Genomic DNA, 23,443 nt, shown 5'->3' with positions numbered 1-23,443 from the left:
GTCATTATCATCCACACCTCCACCTGGACGTCATTATCATCCACACCTCCACCTGGACTTCATTATCATCCACACCTCCACCTGCACGTCATTATTATCCACACCTCCACCTGGATGTCATTATTATCCACACCTCCACCTGGACGTCATTATCATCCACACCTCCACCTGGACATCATTATTATCTACACCTCCACCTGGACGTCATTATTATCCACACCTCCACCTGGACGTCATTATTATCCACACCTCCACCTGGACTTCATTATTATCCACACCTCCACCTGGACCATTATTATCCACACCTCCACCTGGACGTCATTATTATCCACACCTCCACCTGGACGTCATTATTATCCACACCTCCACCTGGACGTCATTATTATCCACACCGCCACCTGGACGTCATTATTATCCACACCTCCACCTGGACGTCATTATTATCCACACCTCCACCTGGACGTCATTATCATCCACACCTCCACCTGGACTTCATTATCATCCACACCTCCACCTGGACGTCATTATCATCCACACCTCCACCTGGATGTCATAATTATCCACACCTCCACCTGGACGTCATGATCATCCACACCTCCACCTGGATGTCATAATTATCCACACCTCCACCTGGACGTCATTATTATCCACACCTCTGCCTGGACGTCATAATTATCCACAACTCCACCTGGACTTCATTATTATCCACACCTCCACCTGGACGTCATTATTATCCACACCTCCACCTGGACGTCATTATTATCCACACCTCCACCTGGACGTCATAATTATCCACAACTCCACCTGGACTTCATTATTATCCACACCTCCACCTGGACGTCATTATTATCCACACCTCCACCTGGACGTCATTATCATCCACACCTCCACCTGGATGTCATTATCATCCACACCTCCACCTGGACGTCATTATTATCCACACCTCCACCTGGACGTCATTATTATCCACACCTCCACCTGGACGTCATTATCATCCACACCTCCACCTGGACATCATTATTATCCACACCTCCACCTGGACGTCATTATTATCCACACCTCCACCTGGACCTCATTATTATCCACACCTCCACCTGGATGTCATTATTATCCACACCTCCACCTGGACGTCATTATTATCCACACCTCCACCTGGACGTCATTATTATCCACACCTCCACCTGGACCTCATTATTATCCACACCTCCACCTGGACGTCATTATTATCCACACCTCCACCTGGACCTCATTATTATCCACACCTCCACCTGGACATCATTATTATCCACAACTCCACCTGGACGTCATTATTATCCACAACTCCACCTGGACGTCATTATTATCTACACCTCCACCTGGACTTCATTATTATCCACAACTCCACCTGGACTTCATTATTATCCACACCTCCACCTGGACGTCATTATTATCCACACCTCCACCTGGACGTCATTATTATCCACACCTCCACCTGGACGTCATTATTATCCACACCTCCACCTGGACCTCATTATTATCCACACCTCCATCTGGAGGTCATTATCATCCACACCTCCACCTGGACATCATTATTATCCACACCTCTACCTGGACGTCATTATCATCCACACCTCCACCTGGACGTCATCATCCACACCTCCACCTGGACCTCATTATTATCCACACCTCCACCTGGACCTCATTGTTATCATCCACACCTCCACCTGGACCTCATTATCATCCACACCTCTACCTGGACGTCATTATCATCCACACCTCCACCTGGACATCATTATCATCCACACCTCTACCTGGACGTCATTATCATCCACACCTCCACCTGGACGTCATCATCCACACCTCCACCTGGACCTCATTATCATCCACACCTCTACCTGGACGTCATTATCATCCACACCTCCACCTGGACATCATTATCATCCACACCTCTACCTGGACGTCATTATCATCCACACCTCCACCTGGACGTCATCATCCACACCTCCACCTGGACATCATTATCATCCACACCTCCACCTGGACCTCATTATTATCCACACCTCCACCTGGACCTCATTGTTATTATGCACACCTCCACCTGGACCTCATTATTATCCACACCTCCACCTGGACCTCATTGTTATTATGCACACCTCCACCTGGACATCATTATCATCCACACCTCCACCTGGACATCATTATCATCCACACCTCTACCTGGACCTCATTGTTATTATGCACACCTCCACCTGGACCTCATTATTATCCACACCTCCACCTGGACCTCATTGTTATTATGCACACCTCCACCTGGACCTCATTATTATCCACACCTCCACCTGGACCTCATTGTTATTATGCACACCTCCACCTGGACCTCATTATTATCCACACCTCCACCTGGACCTCATTGTTATTATGCACACCTCCACCTGGACATCATTATCATCCACACCTCCACCTGGACCTCATTATTATCCACACCTCCACCTGGACCTCATTGTTATCATCCACACCTCCACCTGGACCTCATTGTTATTATGCACACCTCCACCTGGACCTCATTATTATCCACACCTCCACCTGGACCTCATTGTTATTATGCACACCTCCACCTGGACCTCATTGTTATCATCAGGTAGAAATAGAATGTAAATCCAGCGCAATCACAAGAATTTTTTAAAAAAAATTTTTTTTAAAATTTTTTTTTTCTTCTTTATTATTGATTTTCCATAAAATCCAAGCAGGTACATGCAGCATAAGAAAATATAGATGTGCCCAGGTCAGAGCGACGCGTTTCAACAAACTGTCTTAATCATGGTCCATGGAGACCATGATTAAGGCAGTTTGTTGAAACGCGTCGCTCTGACCTGGGCACATCTATATTTTCTTATGCTGCATGTACCTGCTTGGATTTTATGGAAAATCAATAATAAAGAAGAAAAAAAATTTTTTTAAAAAATTCTTGTGATTGCGCTGGATTTACATTCTATTTCTACCTGGTGACTTCTGACCATCCGTGCGCTGATCATCTCCCACAGGACGGCTATAGGTCTGCAGCAGGCTTGGTGAGCTGATAATAATATATATTTTGTTCATTGTTATCATCCACACTTGTTCCTGGACCTCAGAATTATTGTCATTCAGTCCAAAATGCAGACTTGAGTGCCGTCATCTACAACAGGACATGGACCTAAGTGTAATCCTCCCCACCGGACCTCGAACCAAAGTATTATAAAGACGTACGCAGATTCATAAAGATTTTTTTATTGTAGACAATGTGTTGGCGCAGTAAAATAAATCCTCTGCCATGAAAAGTAAAATGTTTGCTCTAGAGAACGCCTCCCTGATATTGCTTTACTGGTGATGACATCACACCTGAGATAATGACCTCATCTGCAAGGAGTAGCGGTGCTCAGCTTCCCATCTCCTCCTCCTCCTCCTCAGAGACCTGCTCAGAAGGAATCAGCCGCAGGTTGTTGGCTCTCACGCTGGTGAGGGTGGCACAGACGCTCATTAGCTCAGAAACCCCGTGCAGGGTGACCCCTGAACCGTCCACACTCAGCTGCACGATGGCGGTGTGTCTCAGGAAGCGCAGACCTAGAGAAAAAAGAAGAATGGGAAAGCAGAGGTCAACTAGGAAAAGGGTAATAACCTACACTGAAAAGCAAAAGGGTAACAATGTTTTGCACTTGTGACTTTCAGGCTCCGTATCTCACCATCCTCTACAGCTCTGAGTGGGAGACGTCTTCATCTTATAGTCAATCATCTCGGCTTCTTCACATAAATGTGACTGCAGATATTCAGCAGATGATCAGTTCTGCAGATTCTTCTCATGTCTCTGCATTGTTACATTCTGCATAGAATTTTGGAAATTCCCCTCTGCCTGAATTCTTCTGGACTCTCCATCAGATTCCAGCATGTCTCTGCCGAAAGGTGATCCCTGGTCTCTTCTCCATGTTCCCAGTGTTGGTGTATACTGGTCAGGTCTCTTCTCCACGTTCCCAGTGTTGGTGTATACTGGTCAGGTCTCTTCTCCACGTTCCCAGTGTTGGTGTATACTGGTCAGGTCTCTTCTCCATGTTCCCAGTGTTGGTGTATACTGGTCAGGTCTCTTCTCCACGTTCCCAGTGTTGGTGTATACTGGTCAGGTCTCTTCTCCATGTTCCCAGTGTCGGTGTATGCTGGTCAGGTCTCTTCTCCATGTTCCCAGTGTTGGTGTATACTGGTCAGGTCTCTTCTCCATGTTCCCAGTGTTGGTGTATACTGGTCAGGTCTCTTCTACATGTTCCCAGTGTTGGTGTATACTGGTCAGGTCTCTTCTCCATGTTCCCAGTGTTGATGTATACTGGTCAGGTCTCTTCTCCACATTCCCAGTGTTGGTGTATACGGTCAGGTCTCTTCTCCATGTTCCCAGTGTTGGTGCATACTGGTCAGGTCTCTTCTCCACGTTCCCAGTGTTGGTGTATACTGGTCCGGTATCTTCTCCATGTTCCCAGTGTTGGTGTATACTGGTCAGGTCTCTTCTACATGTTCCCAGTGTTGGTGTATACTGGTCAGGTCTCTTCTCCATGTTCCCAGTGTTGATGTATACTGGTCAGGTCTCTTCTCCACATTCCCAGTGTTGGTGTATACGGTCAGGTCTCTTCTCCATGTTCCCAGTGTTGGTGCATACTGGTCAGGTCTCTTCTCCACGTTCCCAGTGTTGGTGTATACTGGTCAGGTCTCTTCTCCACGTTCCCAGTGTTGGTGTATACTGATCAGGTTTATTCTCCACGTTCCCAGTGTTGGTGTATACTGATCAGGTTTCTTCTCCATGTTCCCAGTGTTGGTGTATACTGGTCAGGTCTCTTCTCCATGTTCCCAGTGTTGGTGTAGACTGGTCAGGTCTCTTCTCCACGTTCCCAGTGTTGGTGTATACTGGTCAGGTCTCTTCTCCACGTTCCCAGTGTTGGTGTATACTGGTCAGGTCTCCTCTCCACATTCCCAGTGTTGGTGTATACTGGTCAGGTCTCTTCTCCACGTTCCCAGTGTTGGTGTATACTGGTCAGGTCTCTTCTCCACGTTCCCAGTGTTGGTGTATACTGGTCAGGTCTCTTCTCCATGTTCCCAGTGTTGGTGTATACTGGTCAGGTCTCTTCTCCATGTTCCCAGTGTTGGTGTATACTGGTCAGGTCTCTTCTCCATGTTCTCAGTGTTGGTGTATACTGGTCAGGTCTCTTTTCCACGTTCCCAGTGTTGGTGTATACTGGTCAGGTCTCTTCTCCACGTTCCCAGTGTTTGTATATACTGGTCAGGTCTCTTCTCCACGTTCCCAGTGTTGGTGTATACTGGTCAGGTCTCTTCTCCACATTCCCAGTGTTGGTGTATACTGGTCAGGGCTCTTCTCCACGTTCCCAGTGTTGGTGTATACTGGTCAGGTCTCTTCTCCATGTTCCCAGTGTTGGTGTATACTGGTCAGGTCTCTTCTCCACGTTCCCAGTGTTGGTGTATACTGGTCAGGGCTCTTCTCCACGTTCCCAGTGTTGGTGTATACTAGTCAGGTCTCTTCTCCATGTTCCCAGTGTTGGTGTATACTGGTCAGGTCTCTTCTCCACGTTCCCAGTGTTGGTGTATACTGGTCAGGTCTCTTCTCCACGTTCCCAGTGTTGGTGTATACTGGTCAGGTCTCTTCTCCATGTTCCCAGTGTTGGTGTATACTGGTCAGGTCTCTTCTCCACGTTCCCAGTGTTGGTGTATACTGGTCAGGTCTCTTCTCCACGTTCCCAGTGTTGGTGTATACTGGTCAGGTCTCTTCTCCTTGTTCCCAGTGTTGGTGTATACTGGTCAGGTCTCTTCTACATGTTCCCAGTGTTGGTGTATACTGGTCAGGTCTCTTCTCCACGTTCCCAGTGTTGGTGTATACTGGTCAGGTCTCTTCTCCACGTTCCCAGTGTTGGTGTATACTGGTCAGGTCTCTTCTCCACGTTCCCAGTGTTGGTGTATACTGGTCAGGTCTCTTTTCCACGTTCCCAGTGTTGGTGTATACTGGTCAGGTCTCTTTTCCACGTTCCCAGTGTTGGTGTATACTGGTCAGGTCTCTTCTCCACGTTCCCAGTGTTGGTGTATACTGGTCAGGTCTCTTCTCCACGTTCCCAGTGTTGGTGTATACTGGTCAGGTCTCTTTTCCACGTTCCCAGTGTTGGTGTATACTGGTCAGGACTCTTCTCCACGTTCCCAGTGTTGGTGTACACTGGTCAGGTCTCTTCTCCACGTTCCCAGTGTTGGTGTATACTGGTCAGGTCTCTTCTCCACGTTCCCAGTGTTGGTGTATACTGGTCAGGTCTCTTCTCCACGTTCCCAGTGTTGGTGTATACTGGTCAGGTCTCTTCTCCACGTTCCCAGTGTTGGTGTATATTGGTCAGGTCTCTTCTCCACGTTCCCAGTGTTGGTGTATATTGGTCAGGTCTCTTCTCCACGTTCCCAGTGTTGGTGTATAATGGTCAGGTCTCTTCTCCACGTTCCCAGTGTTGGTGTATACTGGTCAGGTCTCTTCTCCACGTTCCCTGTGTTGGTGTATACTGGTCGGGTCTCTTCTCCATGTTCCCAGTGTTAGTGTATACTGGTTAGGTCTCTTCTCCACGTTCCCAGTGTTGGTGTATACTGGTCAGGTCTCTTCTCCACGTTCCCAGTGTTGGTGTATACCGGTCAGGTCTCTTCTCCACGTTCCCAGTGTTGATGTATACCGGTCAGGTCTCTTCTCCACGTTCTCAGTGTTGGTGTATACTGGTCAGGTCTCTTCTCCACGTTCCCAGTGTTGGTGTATACTGGTCAGGTCTCATCTCCACATTCCCAGTGTTGGTGTATACTGGTCAGGTCTCTTCTCCACGTTCCCAGTGTTGGTGTATACTGGTCAGGTCTCTTCTCCACATTCCCAGTGTTGGTGTATACTGGTCAGGTCTCTTCTACACGTTCCCAGTGTTGGTGTATACTGGTCAGGTCTCTTCTCCACATTCCCAGTGTTGGTGTATACTGGTCAGGTCTCTTCTACACGTTCCCAGTGTTGGTGTATACTGGTCAGGTCTCTTCTCCAAGTTCCCAGTGTTGGTGTATACTGATCAGGTTTCTTCTCCACGTTCCCAGTGTTGGTGTATACTGGTCAGGTCTCTTCTCCATGTTCCCAGTGTTGGTGTATACTGGTCAGGTCTCTTCTCCACGTTCCCAGTGTTGGTGTATACTGGTCAGGTCTATTCTCCACGTTCCCAGTGTTGGTGTATACTGGTCAGGTCTCTTCTCCACGTTCCCAGTGTCGGTGTATACTGGTCAAGTCTCTTCTCCACGTTCCCAGTGTCGGTGTATACTGGTAAGGTCTCTTCTCCACGTTCCCAGTGTTGGTGTATACTGGTCAGGCCTCTTCTCCACGTTCCCAGTGTTGGTGTATACTGGTAAGGTCTCTTCTCCACGTTCCCAGTGTTGGTGTATACTGGTCAGGTCTCTTTTCCACGTTCCCAGTGTTGGTGTATACTGGTCAGGTCTCCTCTCCACGTTCCCAGTGTTGGTGTATACTGGTCAGGTCTCTTCTCCATGTTCCCAGGGTTGGTGTATACTGGTCAGGTCTCTTCTCCACGTTCCCAGTGTTGGTGTATACTGGTCAGGTCTCTTCTCCACATTCCCAGTGTTGGTGTATACTGGTCAGGTCTCTTCTCCATGTTCCCAGTGTTGGTGTATACTGGTCAGGTCTCTTCTCCACGTTCCCAGTGTTGGTGTATACTGGTCAGGTCTCTTCTACATGTTCCCAGTGTTGGTGTATACTGGTCAGGTCTCTTCTCCACATTCCCAGGGTTGGTGTATACTGGTCAGGTCTCTTCTCCATGTTCCCAGTGTTGGTGTATACTGGTCAGGTCTCTTCTCCACGTTCCCAGTGTTGGTGTATACTGGTCAGGTCTCTTCTCCACGTTCCCAGTGTTGGTGTATACTGGTCAGGTCTCTTCTCCACGTTCCCAGTGTTGGTGTATACTGGTCAGGTCTCTTTTCCACGTTCCCAGTGTTGGTGTATACTGGTCAGGACTCTTCTCCACGTTCCCAGTGTTGGTGTACACTGGTCAGGTCTCTTCTCCACGTTCCCAGTGTTGGTGTATACTGGTCAGGTCTCTTCTCCACGTTCCCAGTGTTGGTGTATACTGGTCAGGTCTCTTCTCCACGTTCCCAGTGTTGGTGTATACTGGTCAGGTCTCTTCTCCACGTTCCCAGTGTTGGTGTATATTGGTCAGGTCTCTTCTCCACGTTCCCAGTGTTGGTGTATATTGGTCAGGTCTCTTCTCCACGTTCCCAGTGTTGGTGTATACTGGTCAGGTCTCTTTTCCACGTTCCCTGTGTTGGTGTATACTGGTCGGGTCTCTTCTCCATGTTCCCAGTGTTAGTGTATACTGGTTAGGTCTCTTCTCCACGTTCCCAGTGTTGGTGTATACTGGTCAGGTCTCTTCTCCACGTTCCCAGTGTTGGTGTATACCGGTCAGGTCTCTTCTCCACGTTCCCAGTGTTGATGTATACTGGTCAGGTCTCTTCTCCACGTTCTCAGTGTTGGTGTATACTGGTCAGGTCTCTTCTCCACGTTCCCAGTGTTGGTGTATACTGGTCAGGTCTCATCTCCACATTCCCAGTGTTGGTGTATACTGGTCAGGTCTCTTCTCCACGTTCCCAGTGTTGGTGTATACTGGTCAGGTCTCTTCTCCACATTCCCAGTGTTGGTGTATACTGGTCAGGTCTCTTCTACACGTTCCCAGTGTTGGTGTATACTGGTCAGGTCTCTTCTCCACATTCCCAGTGTTGGTGTATACTGGTCAGGTCTCTTCTACACGTTCCCAGTGTTGGTGTATACTGGTCAGGTCTCTTCTCCAAGTTCCCAGTGTTGGTGTATACTGATCAGGTTTCTTCTCCACGTTCCCAGTGTTGGTGTATACTGGTCAGGTCTCTTCTCCATGTTCCCAGTGTTGGTGTATACTGGTCAGGTCTCTTCTCCACGTTCCCAGTGTTGGTGTATACTGGTCAGGTCTATTCTCCACGTTCCCAGTGTTGGTGTATACTGGTCAGGTCTCTTCTCCACGTTCCCAGTGTCGGTGTATACTGGTCAAGTCTCTTCTCCACGTTCCCAGTGTTGGTGTATACTGGTAAGGTCTCTTCTCCACGTTCCCAGTGTTGGTGTATACTGGTCAGGCCTCTTCTCCACGTTCCCAGTGTTGGTGTATACTGGTAAGGTCTCTTCTCCACGTTCCCAGTGTTGGTGTATACTGGTCAGGTCTCTTTTCCACGTTCCCAGTGTTGGTGTATACTGGTCAGGTCTCCTCTCCACGTTCCCAGTGTTGGTGTATACTGGTCAGGTCTCTTCTCCATGTTCCCAGGGTTGGTGTATACTGGTCAGGTCTCTTCTCCACGTTCCCAGTGTTGGTGTATACTGGTCAGGTCTCTTCTCCACATTCCCAGTGTTGGTGTATACTGGTCAGGTCTCTTCTCCATGTTCCCAGTGTTGGTGTATACTGGTCAGGTCTCTTCTCCACGTTCCCAGTGTTGGTGTATACTGGTCAGGTCTCTTCTACATGTTCCCAGTGTTGGTGTATACTGGTCAGGTCTCTTCTCCACATTCCCAGGGTTGGTGTATACTGGTCAGGTCTCTTCTCCATGTTCCCAGTGTTGGTGTATACTGGTCAGGTCTCTTCTCCACATTCCCAGGGTTGGTGTATACTGGTCAGGTCTCTTCTCCATGTTCCCAGTGTTGGTGTATACTGGTCAGGTCTCTTCTCCACATTCCAGTGTTGGTGTATACTGGTCAGGTCTCTTCTCCACATTCCCAGGGTTGGTATATACTGGTCAGGTCTCTTCTCCACGTTCCCAGTGTTGGTGTATACTGGTCAGGTCTCTTCTCCATGTTTCCAGTGTTGGTGTATACTGGTCAGGTCTCTTCTCCATGTTCCCAGTGTTGGTGTATACTGGTCAGGTCTCTTCTCCACGTTCCCAGTGTTGGTGTATACTGGTCAGGTCTCTTCTCCATGTTCCCAGTGTTGGTGTATACTGGTCAGGTCTCTTCTCCATGTTCCCAGTGTTGGTGTATACTGGTCAGGTCTCTTCTCCACGTTCCCAGTGTTTGTGTATACTGGTCAGGTCTCTTCTCCATGTTCCCAGTATCGGTGTATACAGGTCAGGTCTGTTCTCCACGTTCCCAGTGTTTGTGTATACTGGTCAGGTCTCTTCTCCATGTTCCCAGTGTTGGTATATACAGGTCAGGTCTCTTCTCACCGTTCCCAGTGTTGGTGTATACTGGTCAGGTCTCTTCTCCACATTCCCAGGGTTGGTGTATACTGGGAGGCTCACTCGGGGGTATACAGCTTTTTCTTCACCCACAAGTGTTGGATTGGATGAGGTCTGGGGACTGTGGGGACAATCCAGCTCCTCTACTTCATTGTTATTGAACCATTTCTTCTCCAATCTCGGCGTATGCTTCGGGTCGTTCTGCTGGAACACTATGTCATCCTATTCATACCCATAATATTCAAGTGTATGAAATAACCCATATTGTAGGATCCTCCCATATAGCTCAGCATTGTGGCCACTGTGACGACATGGACTCTGAGTGCCTAGCATGGGTTAACTTTCTTAACATTCATCCAGACATGGAGACAGTTTGTTTATAGATGGGGGATAACCCCTCATTGTTCTACAAGACTCTTGGGAGTTTAGTATTGAAGTTTTTGTTGACTCATGTAATTGTTTTGGCCACTGAAGGCCAGACACCCAGATAACTCAATTATGCGAACTTCCCATTGTATTACTAAGTGAATTGCTAGATGTGATGTAATTTACCTGTCTCACCCTTGTCTCTGGATATTTGAATACAGCTTGAAATTCATCCAATAAGAGAAGAAACCTTGTACAACCAATCCGATAAGGGCACAGTATATCCTAAGGGAAGGCTAGAGTTATAAAATGGGACTTCTTGGAGTCACCAGGTTGATGGATGTTGCATGATCCAGTCTAAGCTCTTAGGAGCTGGCTAGGGGATCAGAACCAGGATGCCTTGTGGACTCAGTCTAGGGACTTTGGCTCCGACTAGAGGATCACTTGGCTACATGGCTTCAATCTAGGGACTCCGATTCCGATTGGAGACCATAACCACAGTCTAGGGATTTCGACTCCGGCTGCCAAGATTATATCATATTATACCAGAGACTACTTAAGGAAGAAACCCAGGTTCGGACAATTTGGTCACCTGGCTACAGACTTTGCGGACCTCAGCCAGCTTCCTAAATCTGGTGTTATTCCATTCTCGGTGGGTGCCCGCCGAAAGCGGGGTGCTGCTGAATTGGAGTAAGTAGCCCTGGAAGCTCTGAGGCACGGACATTCTAATCCCTGGTGAGCCAGCGGAAGGGTGAGACTCTGTTGCCTGTTACATTTGTGTGTTTTGCTGGTTATGTGCTATGTGCCGTTAATTGTTTGGGGATCCAATAAAGTCTTAATATTGTGACTCCCTCAGCCTGTGTTGTCTGAGTATTGTTACGCCCACGATTAAGGAGGTCGGGCATTCAGTTGGGATGAGCCCTGAGCCACGCTGTCTTTCTAAAGGCGGCCGGGCCAGCGGACGAGAGCACCCACTGACCCCCGTGTCTCTACAACCACCATCCATCTTGGTCAAGTATCTAACGCCTTTGGTTGTAAACACCCCAATATCATCAGGCTTCCTCCACCAAACCTGACAGTTCCTTCAATTTCTTGATCTGTTCGCCCCTTTTTCCTTTGTTTGTTCCAGACCCATTTCCCCCCATCAGAGCCTTCTATTGACTTTCATCTCATTGCTCCAGATCTCCCGTTTCCAATCTTCCACTGTTCGTTCTTTTGTGTAATCTTGAGCCAACACTTCTTATGATGATGTTGAAGTTGAGGCTCCTTCACCTTTTTTCAGGCCACCATTGCAGACTTGTGTAACTTGTGTGGCTCGGTGCTTCATGGACGTCTGTGATCTCACTATTATGAAGCAGACGAGCCGCCTCCACTGACGGGTGTCTCCAGAACTGATAGACCTTGTGATGAGCGATTAGTTGACTGCAATATTTTGCCTCGACGTCACCTCTTGGCTTTTGAATGGATGGACGGACTTTATTTCTTGTTCTTCCACCTGTCATGGCCGCACATGATGCAGTTTGGCAGGTTTTTTTGGCCAAGAGACCGCTATCGATGAGCTGGATGAGAACCTGAGATCAGGTTGTAATTTGTAGTATACAGGAAGAAAAGATTTTTCAAACACTAGAAGCAAAACAGTAACAATGAAGACATAATGAAAATCTGCAATACTAATCATCTGCTAAATATCTGCAGTCACATTTATGTATGAGAAGCCGAGATGATTGTCTATAAGATGAAGGTCATCTCATGCTCAAAGCTGTAGAGGATGGAGAGATATGGAGCCTGAAAGCCAAAAGCTCAAATCATTGTTATCCTTTTGCTCTTCATGGTATATACAGTTGGCTATACTGTAAGACAGCCATGGAAAAAAAAATAGTACACCCTGTTAAATTCAGTGGTTTTATGTATCAGGATATAAAACAACATTTAAAGATCTTAAGATTACCAAATGGTCGGGAGGGTTCGGGACGCTCTTCTTTATATTGTCACTTCAGATCGCATTCTTGGTGTCCGTTTCTGCACCGATCTCTGAAGCTCCGGCCGCAGCATTTCTATTGTGTAGAGGTCTAGACGGAGACTTTCTCAGCCCCTCACGTGGTCGGGAGGGTTCGGGACACTCTTCTTTATATTGTCGCTTCAGATCACATTTCTATTGTGTAGAGGTCTAGACGGAGACTTTCTCAGCCCCTCACGTGGTCGGGAGGGTTCGGGACACTCTTCTTTATATTGTCGCTTCAGATCACATTTCTATTGTGTAGAGGTCTAGACGGAGACTTTCTCAGCCCCTCACGTGTTCGGGAGGGTTCGGGACGCTCTTCTTTATATTGTCACTTCAGATCGCATTCTTGGTGTCCGTTTCTGCACCGATCTCTGAAGCTCCGGCCGCAGCATTTCTATTGTGTAGAGGTCTAGACGGTGACTTTCTCAGCCCCTCACGTGTTCGGGAGGGTTCGGGACGCTCTTCTTTATATTGTCGCTTCAGATCACATTTCTATTGTGTAGAGGTCTGGACGGTGACTTTCTCAGCCCCTCACGTGTTCGGGAGGGTTCGGAACGCTCTTCTTTATATTGTCGCTTCAGATCACATTCTTGGTCTGGACGGTGACTGGTCCACTGCCGACATCCTTTGCTTTCTCAGTCTCACTGATGTAGATTTTCTGCGACTCTCAGGATCACTGACTGGCTACATGACGCTTTCACTTTTGGATAAATGACCTCATATTTGACTCTAGAGAATTTTGGTGTACAGAGGAGTTTATGGTCGACTCAATGACTGCAAGGTGTCGAGTTCCTGTGACTGCAAAACAAACTCAAATTGCCCCCCTCATGCACTGGGCTGGTAAGTTGGTAAGTGGAGTCTGTCCTGTTATACTAGTTTTGCTTCTGCCAGACATTATGGACAAACATTTCCACTTTAGTCGCGTCAGTCCGGAGGAAATTGTTCTAGAACTCTTTTCAGTGAGAGGCTGTCATGAGGGTACCACGACGGAGAGTGGTCCCCTCTTTTTCTGGTGTCAGGAGATCGCAGCGCAGGGTTACACGCACACTGGCACCAGTTAATACTGCTGGCAGTGCAGATCCCCTTGGGGCCGATGCTGCAAGGTTTAAGAAATTCGTCTGGTCTCCTAAATTCAGGATGAAAATCCAGGTCTCAGCTGTTTGGAGTTCACCATTTAGCTTTGCTATAAAAACTCCCCTCGCAGCTCAGGGAGTTGCCAGTGATAGATCTGCTATATCTAGTCTCTAGAGAGAACCTGTGAGTTGAGGACATTTTGTCGTGTTGGGAGCTGAAGCTGAAGTTTGCTGCGTGGAAGTTGTGTGGTGTTTTCCCATCCCTTTAATCCCTTTTCAGGTTGCCTCAGTGGACTGTTCACCTTGACTCCTTTATGTAGTTTGGAAGACCTTGTACGATTGCGGTTTCCTTTCCCCTGTCTGTCTTATCCCCTCTGTGTCTTTAACCTACAGCGGGACTAGCATTACCGTGACACCTACGCACTAGACAGGGTTGTGTCCAGGGAGAAACAGGAATAGGAACATGATCGCCACACGGGTGAAAGAACCTGTCTACAGATGTCAGGGAGCTGAGGGCTGCTGAGGGTAAGAGTCACAGGCTGCCCCTCCGTATACTTCCCTAGTGGCAGTGTAACACTTCTCCTGTCTCATCCTGTCCTGATCAGCCACCTTGGTGGAGCGCGACAAAAAGGAGCTGCCCTGGAGTGGTACCTGGTACCTATCGTCAGGACAGGTACTCCACCTGGACCTGTCCTCTGCATTCGACACAGTGCACCACTCCCTCCTACTACAGATTCTCTCATCTCTAGGTATCACAGACTTGGCCCTTTCTTGGATCTTCTCATACCTAACAGACTGGACATTCAGCGTCTCCCACCACTTCCTCATCTCGCCCTTTATCTGTCGGTGTCCCCCAAGAATCAATTCTTGGACCCCTGCTGTTCTCCATCTACACCTTCGGCCTGGGACAGCTCATAGAGTCCCACAGCTTTCAGTATCCTCTCTATGCCGATGACACACAGATCTACCTCTCTGGACCTGAGATTACTTCTCTACTAACCAGAATGCCACAATGTCTGTCTGCTATTTCATCCTTCTTCTCTGCACGATTCCTAAAGCTGAACATGGACAAAACAGAATTCATTGTCTTTCCTCCTCCTCACTTAATCCCTCCAACTGACCTATCTATCGAAGTTAATGGCTGCTCACTCTCCCCAGTCTCACAACTCATTGCCTCGGAGTAATTCAAGACTCTTCTTCCTTCAAGACACACATCCAAGCCCTCTTCACCTCATGCAGACTACAACTCAAAGATATCTCCCGGATCCGTACATTCCTTAACCAAGAAACAGCAAAAACCCTAGCACAGGCCCTCATCATCTCCTGCCTCGACTACTGCAACCTCCTGCTCTGTGGCCTCCCTTCCAACACTCTTGCACTCCTCCAATCTATCCTAAACTCTGCGGCTCGATTAATCCACCTCTCCCCCCGCTATTCCCAAGCCTCGCCACTCTGCCAATCCCTTCACTGGCTTCCCATCGCCCAACGACTCCAGTTCAAAACACTAACCATGACATACAAAGCCATCCACAACCTGTCTCCTCCTTACATCTGTGACCTAGTGTCCCGGTACCTACCTGCATGTAACCTGCGATCCTCACAAGATCTCCTTCTCTACTCCCCTCTCATCTCCTCTTCCCACAATCACATACAAGATTTCTCCTGTGCCTCCCCCATACTCTGGAACGCTCTACCTCAGTATATCAGACTCTCCCCTACTGTGGAAATCTTCAAGAGGAACCTCAAGAACCACCTCTTCCAACAAGCCTACAACCTACAATAGCCCTCAGTCCAGTAGACCACTGCGCAACCAGCTCTGTCCTCACCTATTGTACCATCACCCATTCCCTGTAGACTGTGAGCCCTCGTGGGCACGGTCCTCGTGGGCACGGTCCTCTCTCTTCCAGGACCCTCACCCATCCCCTGTAGACACTGAGCCTCTCTCCTCCTGTACCCTCACCCATCCCCTGTAGACTGTGAGCCCTCGCGGGCAGAGTCCTCTCGCCTCCTGTACCCTCACCCATCCCCTGTAGACTGTGAGTCCTTGCAGGCAGGGTCCTCTGCTCCTGTACCCTCATCCTTCTGTGTAGAATGTGAGCCCTCGCAGGCAGGGTCCTCTCTCCTCCTGTACCCTCACCCATCCCCTGTATACTGTGAGCCTCGCGGGCAAGGTCCTCTCTCCTCCTGTACCCTCACCCATCCCCTGTAGACTATGAGCCGTCGCGGGCAGGGTCCTCTGCTCCTGTACCCTCATCCTTCTGTGTAGAATGTGAGCCCTCGCAGGCAGGGTCCTCTCTCCTCCTGCACCCTCACCCATCCCCTGTATACTGTGAGCCCTCGCGGGCAGGGTCCTCTCTCCTCCTGTACTCTCACTCATCCATTGTAGACTGTGAGCCCTCGCGGGCAGGGTCCTCTGCTCCTGTACCCTCATCCTTTTGTGTAGAATGTGAGCCCTCGCAGGCAGGGTCCTCTCTCCTCCTGCACCCTTACCCATCCCCTGTATACTGTGAGCCCTCGCGGGCAGGGTCCTCTATCCTCCTGTACTCTCACTCATCCATTGTAGACTGTGAGCCCTCGCGGGCAGGGTCCTCTCTCCTCCTGTACCCTCACCCTTCTGTGTAGACTGTGAGCCCTCGCGGGCATGGTCCTCTCTCCTCCTGTACCCTCACCCTTCTGTGTAGACTGTGAGCCCTCGTGGGCAGGGTCCTCTCTCCTCCTGTACCCTCACCCTTCTGTGTAGACTGTGAGCCCACGCGGGCAGGGTTCTCTCTCCTCCTGTACTCTCACTCATCCATTGCAGACTGTGAGCCCTCGCGGGCAGGGTCCTCTATCCTCCTGTACCAGTCTGTGCCTTGTTTCATTTATGATTATTGTACTTGTCTCTATTACGTATACCATTTTCACATGTAAAGCGCCATGGAATAAATGGTGCTATAATAATAAAAATAATAATAATAATAAGTCCTTCCTCACCATCAGAGGCTCTGGTGGTGACTGGATAGTCACTTAGTCCCACCCCTCTCAGGGTAAGCCTGCTTCTGCAAACTGTGGGCCCACGTCCCTCTGTCCCCTCCATCATTGTACCATGGCAGAGGCCTCCTCCTGGCAACTCTTCCAAACAAGCCAAACTTGTTCAGTCCAATTATTCGGTTATGGATGAATATTTAACATGAGAATAGATTACTTTAGATTCTGAGCTGCAGCTCTTGGGTTTCGCAGTTTCTCTGAGCGCTGCACGGTGTGACCTTGGGGAAACTTGCTGGTATGTCCACTCTCAGGAAGAAGATTGTCAGCCATTCTGAACGCTTTCCACTTGTGAACCATCTTTCTCTCTTTAGAACAATGGACTGTAAATTACTTGGAAATGGCCTTAAACCCCTTCCCAGAGTGACGGGCAGCAACAATTGGTTCTCAACGATCATTGTTGATTCCTTTCCTTCTTGACATGTTAACACACACAGGAAAGATCCAAACCAGCAAATCTCCAGAACTTCTGCTTTTACATGATACAAAATGGTATAAATGACTATATAGAGAAAGTTATACTGCACTATATACAGAGGAATACTGTGCAGGGCTATATACAGCTTGTACGGATAGTGCAGATATACACAGTGCCAGGGATGAAATGTTGAATACTTGTATATAAAGCTCAGGATCCATCTATAACCAATCTATGTACAGCAGGCATGCATCGGTGGTGGCCCATTCCTCAGCAGACGTCCCGTCTCCTCCACTGCCATACATTCCTCTCTCGAGAGTCTCCCGGACTCTGGAGTTCAGGGCCCAACACTTCCGGATGTCTCCCGGAGCCGTCAGCTCCAACCTAAGTCATCTGTACAGGAACATCTATGGCCACATAAATAATCCTACCAAGAAACATCATCTCACGCCATGTCCTGCCTCTAATGTCGCCATTATCTGTAAAAAAATGAAATTGTTTTGGGTGGAAAAATAAAGAAGTAAAATAATGGACGGTGGATGGATTTCTCCGTAAGACAAGTTTTCCAGTCTTGTCCCCCTCCCCCACAGGCCGGACACATGAAGAATCCGGGAGATTGTGGTCACATGCAGCACACAGGCAGGAGAGGCCAGACATTCCTGCAGCTCCTTTAATGTTGCTGTCGGCCTCTTCGCAGCCTTCTCGGCAGATTTTCTTCTCCCCTTTTCATCAATGTTTCAGGGACGTTCAGTTCTCGGTAATGTCACTGCAATCATCACTTCTTGGTGACGTCCTCACAGGGTCTATGGTGGATCTAATGCCCAGAACATTGTTTTGTTCCCCTTTCCTGAACGATCACTTTCCACAGTGAGACCCTTTGCTGTGTTGTCAGCTGTTTACAGAAAATGTCAGGAACATCCTCCTGGAGCAGCGACAATCACTGTCTACTGTAAATGATGGCGGACAATCACTGTCTACTGTAAATGATGGCGGACAATCACTGTGTACTGTAAATGATGGCGGCCAATCACTGTCTACTGTAAATGATGGCGGACAATCACTGTCTACTGTAAATGATGGCGGCCAATCACTGTCTACTGTAAATGATGGCGGCCAATCACTGTCTACTGTAAATGATGGCGGACAATCACTGTCTACTGTAAATGATGGCGGACAATCACTGTCTACTGTAAATGATGGCGGCCAATCACTGTGTACTGTAAATGATGGCGGCCAATCACTGTCTACTGTAAATGATGGCGGACAATCACTGTCTACTGTAAATGATGGCGGACAATCACTGTCTACTGTAAATGATGGCGGACAATCACTGTGTACTGTAAATGATGGCGGCCAATCACTGTCTACTGTAAATGATGGCGGCCAATCACTGTCTACTGTAAATGATGGCGGCCAATCACTGTCTACTGTAAATGATGGCGGACAATCACTGTCTACTGTAAATGATGGCGGCCAATCACTGTCTACTGTAAATGATGGCGGCCAATCACTGTCTACTGTAAATGATGGCGGCCAATCACTGTCTACTGTAAATGATGGCGGCCAATCACTGTCTACTGTAAATGATGGCGGCCAATCACTGTCTACTGTAAATGATGGCGGCCAATCACTGTCTACTGTAAATGATGGCGGCCAATCACTGTGTACTGTAAATGATGGCGGCCAATCACTGTCTACTGTAAATGATGGCGGCCAATCACTGTCTACTGTAAATGATGGCGGACAATCACTGTCTACTGTAAATGATGGCGGCCAATCACTGTCTACTGTAAATGATGGCGGCCAATCACTGTGTACTGTAAATGATGGCGGACAATCACTGTGTACTGTAAATGATGGCGGACAATCACTGTCTACTGTAAATGATGGCGGACAATCACTGTCTACTGTAAATGATGGCGGCCAATCACTGTCTACTGTAAATGATGGCGGCCAATCACTGTCTACTGTAAATGATGGCGGCCAATCACTGTCTACTGTAAATGATGGCGGCCAATCACTGTCTACTGTAAATGATGGCGGCCAATCACTGTGTACTGTAAATGATGGCGGCCAATCACTGTCTACTGTAAATGATGGCGGCCAATCACTGTGTACTGTAAATGATGGCGGCCAATCACTGTCTACTGTAAATGATGGCGGACAATCACTGTCTACTGTAAATGATGGCGGACAATCACTGTGTACTGTAAATGATGGCGGACAATCACTGTCTACTGTAAATGATGGGTGCCAATCACTGTCTACTGTAAATGATGGCGGACAATCACTGTCTACTGTAAATGATGGCGGACAATCACTGTCTACTGTAAATGATGGCGGACAATCACTGTCTACTGTAAATGATGGCGGACAATCACTGTCTACTGTAAATGATGGCGGCCAATCACTGTCTACTGTAAATGATGGCGGACAATCACTGTGTACTGTAAATGATGGCGGCCAATCACTGTCTACTGTAAATGATGGCGGACAATCACTGTCTACTGTAAATGATGGCGGCCAATCACTGTCTACTGTAAATGATGGCGGCCAATCACTGTCTACTGTAAATGATGGCGGCCAATCACTGTCTACTGTAAATGATGGCGGCCAATCACTGTCTACTGTAAATGATGGCGGCCAATCACTGTGTACTGTAAATGATGGCGGCCAATCACTGTCTACTGTAAATGATGGCGGCCAATCACTGTGTACTGTAAATGATGGCGGCCAATCACTGTCTACTGTAAATGATGGCGGCCAATCACTGTCTACTGTAAATGATGGCGGCCAATCACTGTCTACTGTAAATGATGGCGGCCAATCACTGTCTACTGTAAATGATGGCGGACAATCACTGTGTACTGTAAATGATGGCGGACAATCACTGTGTACTGTAAATGATGGCGGCCAATCACTGTGTACTGTAAATGATGGCGGCCAATCACTGTGTACTGTAAATGATGGCGGACAATCACTGTCTACTGTAAATGATGGCGGACAATCACTGTGTACTGTAAATGATGGCGGCCAATCACTGTCTACTGTAAATGATGGCGGCCAATCACTGTCTACTGTAAATGATGGCGGCCAATCACTGTCTACTGTAAATGATGGCGGACAATCACTGTCTACTGTAAATGATGGCGGCCAATCACTGTCTACTGTAAATGATGGCGGCCAATCACTGTCTACTGTAAATGATGGCGGCCAATCACTGTCTACTGTAAATGATGGCGGCCAATCACTGTCTACTGTAAATGATGGCGGCCAATCACTGTCTACTGTAAATGATGGCGGCCAATCACTGTCTACTGTAAATGATGGCGGCCAATCACTGTCTACTGTAAATGATGGCTGCCAATCACTGTCTACTGTAAATGATGGCGGACAATCACTGTCTACTGTAAATGATGGCGGCCAATCACTGTGTACTGTAAATGATGGCGGCCAATCACTGTCTACTGTAAATGATGGCGGCCAATCACTGTGTACTGTAAATGATGGCGGACAATCACTGTCTACTGTAAATGATGGCGGACAATCACTGTCTACTGTAAATGATGGCGGACAATCACTGTCTACTGTAAATGATGGCGGACAATCACTGTGTACTGTAAATGATGGCGGCCAATCACTGTCTACTGTAAATGATGGCGGACAATCACTGTGTACTGTAAATGATGGCGGACAATCACTGTGTACTGTAAATGATGGCGGCCAATCACTGTCTACTGTAAATGATGGCGGCCAATCACTGTGTACTGTAAATGATGGCGGACAATCACTGTCTACTGTAAATGATGGCGGCCAATCACTGTCTACTGTAAATGATGGCGGACAATCACTGTCTACTGTAAATGATGGCGGCCAATCACTGTGTACTGTAAATGATGGCGGCCAATCACTGTCTACTGTAAATGATGGCGGACAATCACTGTCTACTGTAAATGATGGCGGACAATCACTGTCTACTGTAAATGATGGCGGACAATCACTGTCTACTGTAAATGATGGCGGCCAATCACTGTCTACTGTAAATGATGGCGGACAATCACTGTCTACTGTAAATGATGGCGGCCAATCACTGTCTACTGTAAATGATGGGTGCCAATCACTGTCTACTGTAAATGATGGCGGACAATCACTGTCTACTGTAAATGATGGCGGACAATCACTGTGTACTGTAAATGATGGCGGACAATCACTGTCTACTGTAAATGATGGCGGCCAATCACTGTGTACTGTAAATGATGGCGGACAATCACTGTCTACTGTAAATGATGGCGGACAATCACTGTCTACTGTAAATGATGGCGGACAATCACTGTCTACTGTAAATGATGGCGGACAATCACTGTGTACTGTAAATGATGGCGGCCAATCACTGTCTACTGTAAATGATGGCGGACAATCACTGTGTACTGTAAATGATGGCGGACAATCACTGTGTACTGTAAATGATGGCGGCCAATCACTGTCTACTGTAAATGATGGCGGCCAATCACTGTCTACTGTAAATGATGGCGGCCAATCACTGTGTACTGTAAATGATGGCGGACAATCACTGTCTACTGTAAATGATGGCGGCCAATCACTGTGTACTGTAAATGATGGCGGCCAATCACTGTGTACTGTAAATGATGGCGGCCAATCACTGTCTACTGTAAATGATGGCGGACAATCACTGTCTACTGTAAATGATGGCGGACAATCACTGTCTACTGTAAATGATGGCGGACAATCACTGTCTACTGTAAATGATGGCGGACAATCACTGTCTACTGTAAATGATGGCGGCCAATCACTGTGTACTGTAAATGATGGCGGCCAATCACTGTCTACTGTAAATGATGGCGGCCAATCACTGTCTACTGTAAATGATGGCGGACAATCACTGTGTACTGTAAATGATGGCGGACAATCACTGTGTACTGTAAATGATGGCGGACAATCACTGTCTACTGTAAATGATGGCGGACAATCACTGTCTACTGTAAATGATGGCGGCCAATCACTGTCTACTGTAAATGATGGCGGCCAATCACTGTCTACTGTAAATGATGGCGGACAATCACTGTCTACTGTAAATGATGGCGGCCAATCACTGTCTACTGTAAATGATGGCGGCCAATCACTGTGTACTGTAAATGATGGCGGCCAATCACTGTCTACTGTAAATGATGGCGGACAATCACTGTCTACTGTAAATGATGGCGGACAATCACTGTGTACTGTAAATGATGGCGGACAATCACTGTCTACTGTAAATGATGGCGGCCAATCACTGTCTACTGTAAATGATGGCGGACAATCACTGTGTACTGTAAATGATGGCGGACAATCACTGTGTACTGTAAATGATGGCGGCCAATCACTGTGTACTGTAAATGATGGCGGACAATCACTGTGTACTGTAAATGATGGCGGACAATCACTGTCTACTGTAAATGATGGCGGACAATCACTGTCTACTGTAAATGATGGCGGACAATCACTGTCTACTGTAAATGATGGCGGACAATCACTGTCTACTGTAAATGATGGCGGACAATCACTGTGTACTGTAAATGATGGCGGACAATCACTGTCTACTGTAAATGATGGCGGCCAATCACTGTCTACTGTAAATGATGGCGGACAATCACTGTCTACTGTAAATGATGGCGGCCAATCACTGTCTACTGTAAATGATGGCGGACAATCACTGTCTACTGTAAATGATGGCGGACAATCACTGTGTACTGTAAATGATGGCGGCCAATCACTGTCTACTGTAAATGATGGCGGCCAATCACTGTCTACTGTAAATGATGGCGGCCAATCACTGTGTACTGTAAATGATGGCGGACAATCACTGTCTACTGTAAATGATGGCGGCCAATCACTGTGTACTGTAAATGATGGCGGCCAATCACTGTGTACTGTAAATGATGGCGGCCAATCACTGTCTACTGTAAATGATGGCGGACAATCACTGTCTACTGTAAATGATGGCGGACAATCACTGTCTACTGTAAATGATGGCGGACAATCACTGTCTACTGTAAATGATGGCGGACAATCACTGTCTACTGTAAATGATGGCGGCCAATCACTGTGTACTGTAAATGATGGCGGCCAATCACTGTCTACTGTAAATGATGGCGGCCAATCACTGTCTACTGTAAATGATGGCGGACAATCACTGTGTACTGTAAATGATGGCGGACAATCACTGTGTACTGTAAATGATGGCGGACAATCACTGTCTACTGTAAATGATGGCGGACAATCACTGTCTACTGTAAATGATGG

At 47.7% G+C, this 23,443-nt stretch overlaps 1 protein-coding gene across 2 annotated transcripts in view; it reads right to left on the bottom strand.

Annotated features, from left to right (window-relative positions):
- Positions 1 to 3,230: 3,230 nt before the first annotated feature.
- LOC142244658 (uncharacterized) overlaps positions 3,231 to 23,443 on the bottom strand; it is a 155,376-nt gene continuing 135,163 nt past the window's right edge. For both annotated transcript variants that reach the window (XM_075316931.1, XM_075316932.1), the window contains exon 12: positions 3,231 to 3,579. In XM_075316931.1, coding sequence (XP_075173046.1) covers positions 3,395 to 3,579 — 185 coding nt within the window. In that variant the 3' untranslated portion in view covers positions 3,231 to 3,394. The remainder of the gene's footprint in view (positions 3,580 to 23,443) is intronic.

This window comes from Anomaloglossus baeobatrachus, chromosome 6 (assembly GCF_048569485.1).
Source record: "Anomaloglossus baeobatrachus isolate aAnoBae1 chromosome 6, aAnoBae1.hap1, whole genome shotgun sequence".
NCBI classification, from domain to species: domain Eukaryota; kingdom Metazoa; phylum Chordata; class Amphibia; order Anura; family Aromobatidae; genus Anomaloglossus; species Anomaloglossus baeobatrachus.
Note: the sequence above shows the minus strand (reverse complement) of the source record. Positions and strands in the feature narration are given on the sequence as shown.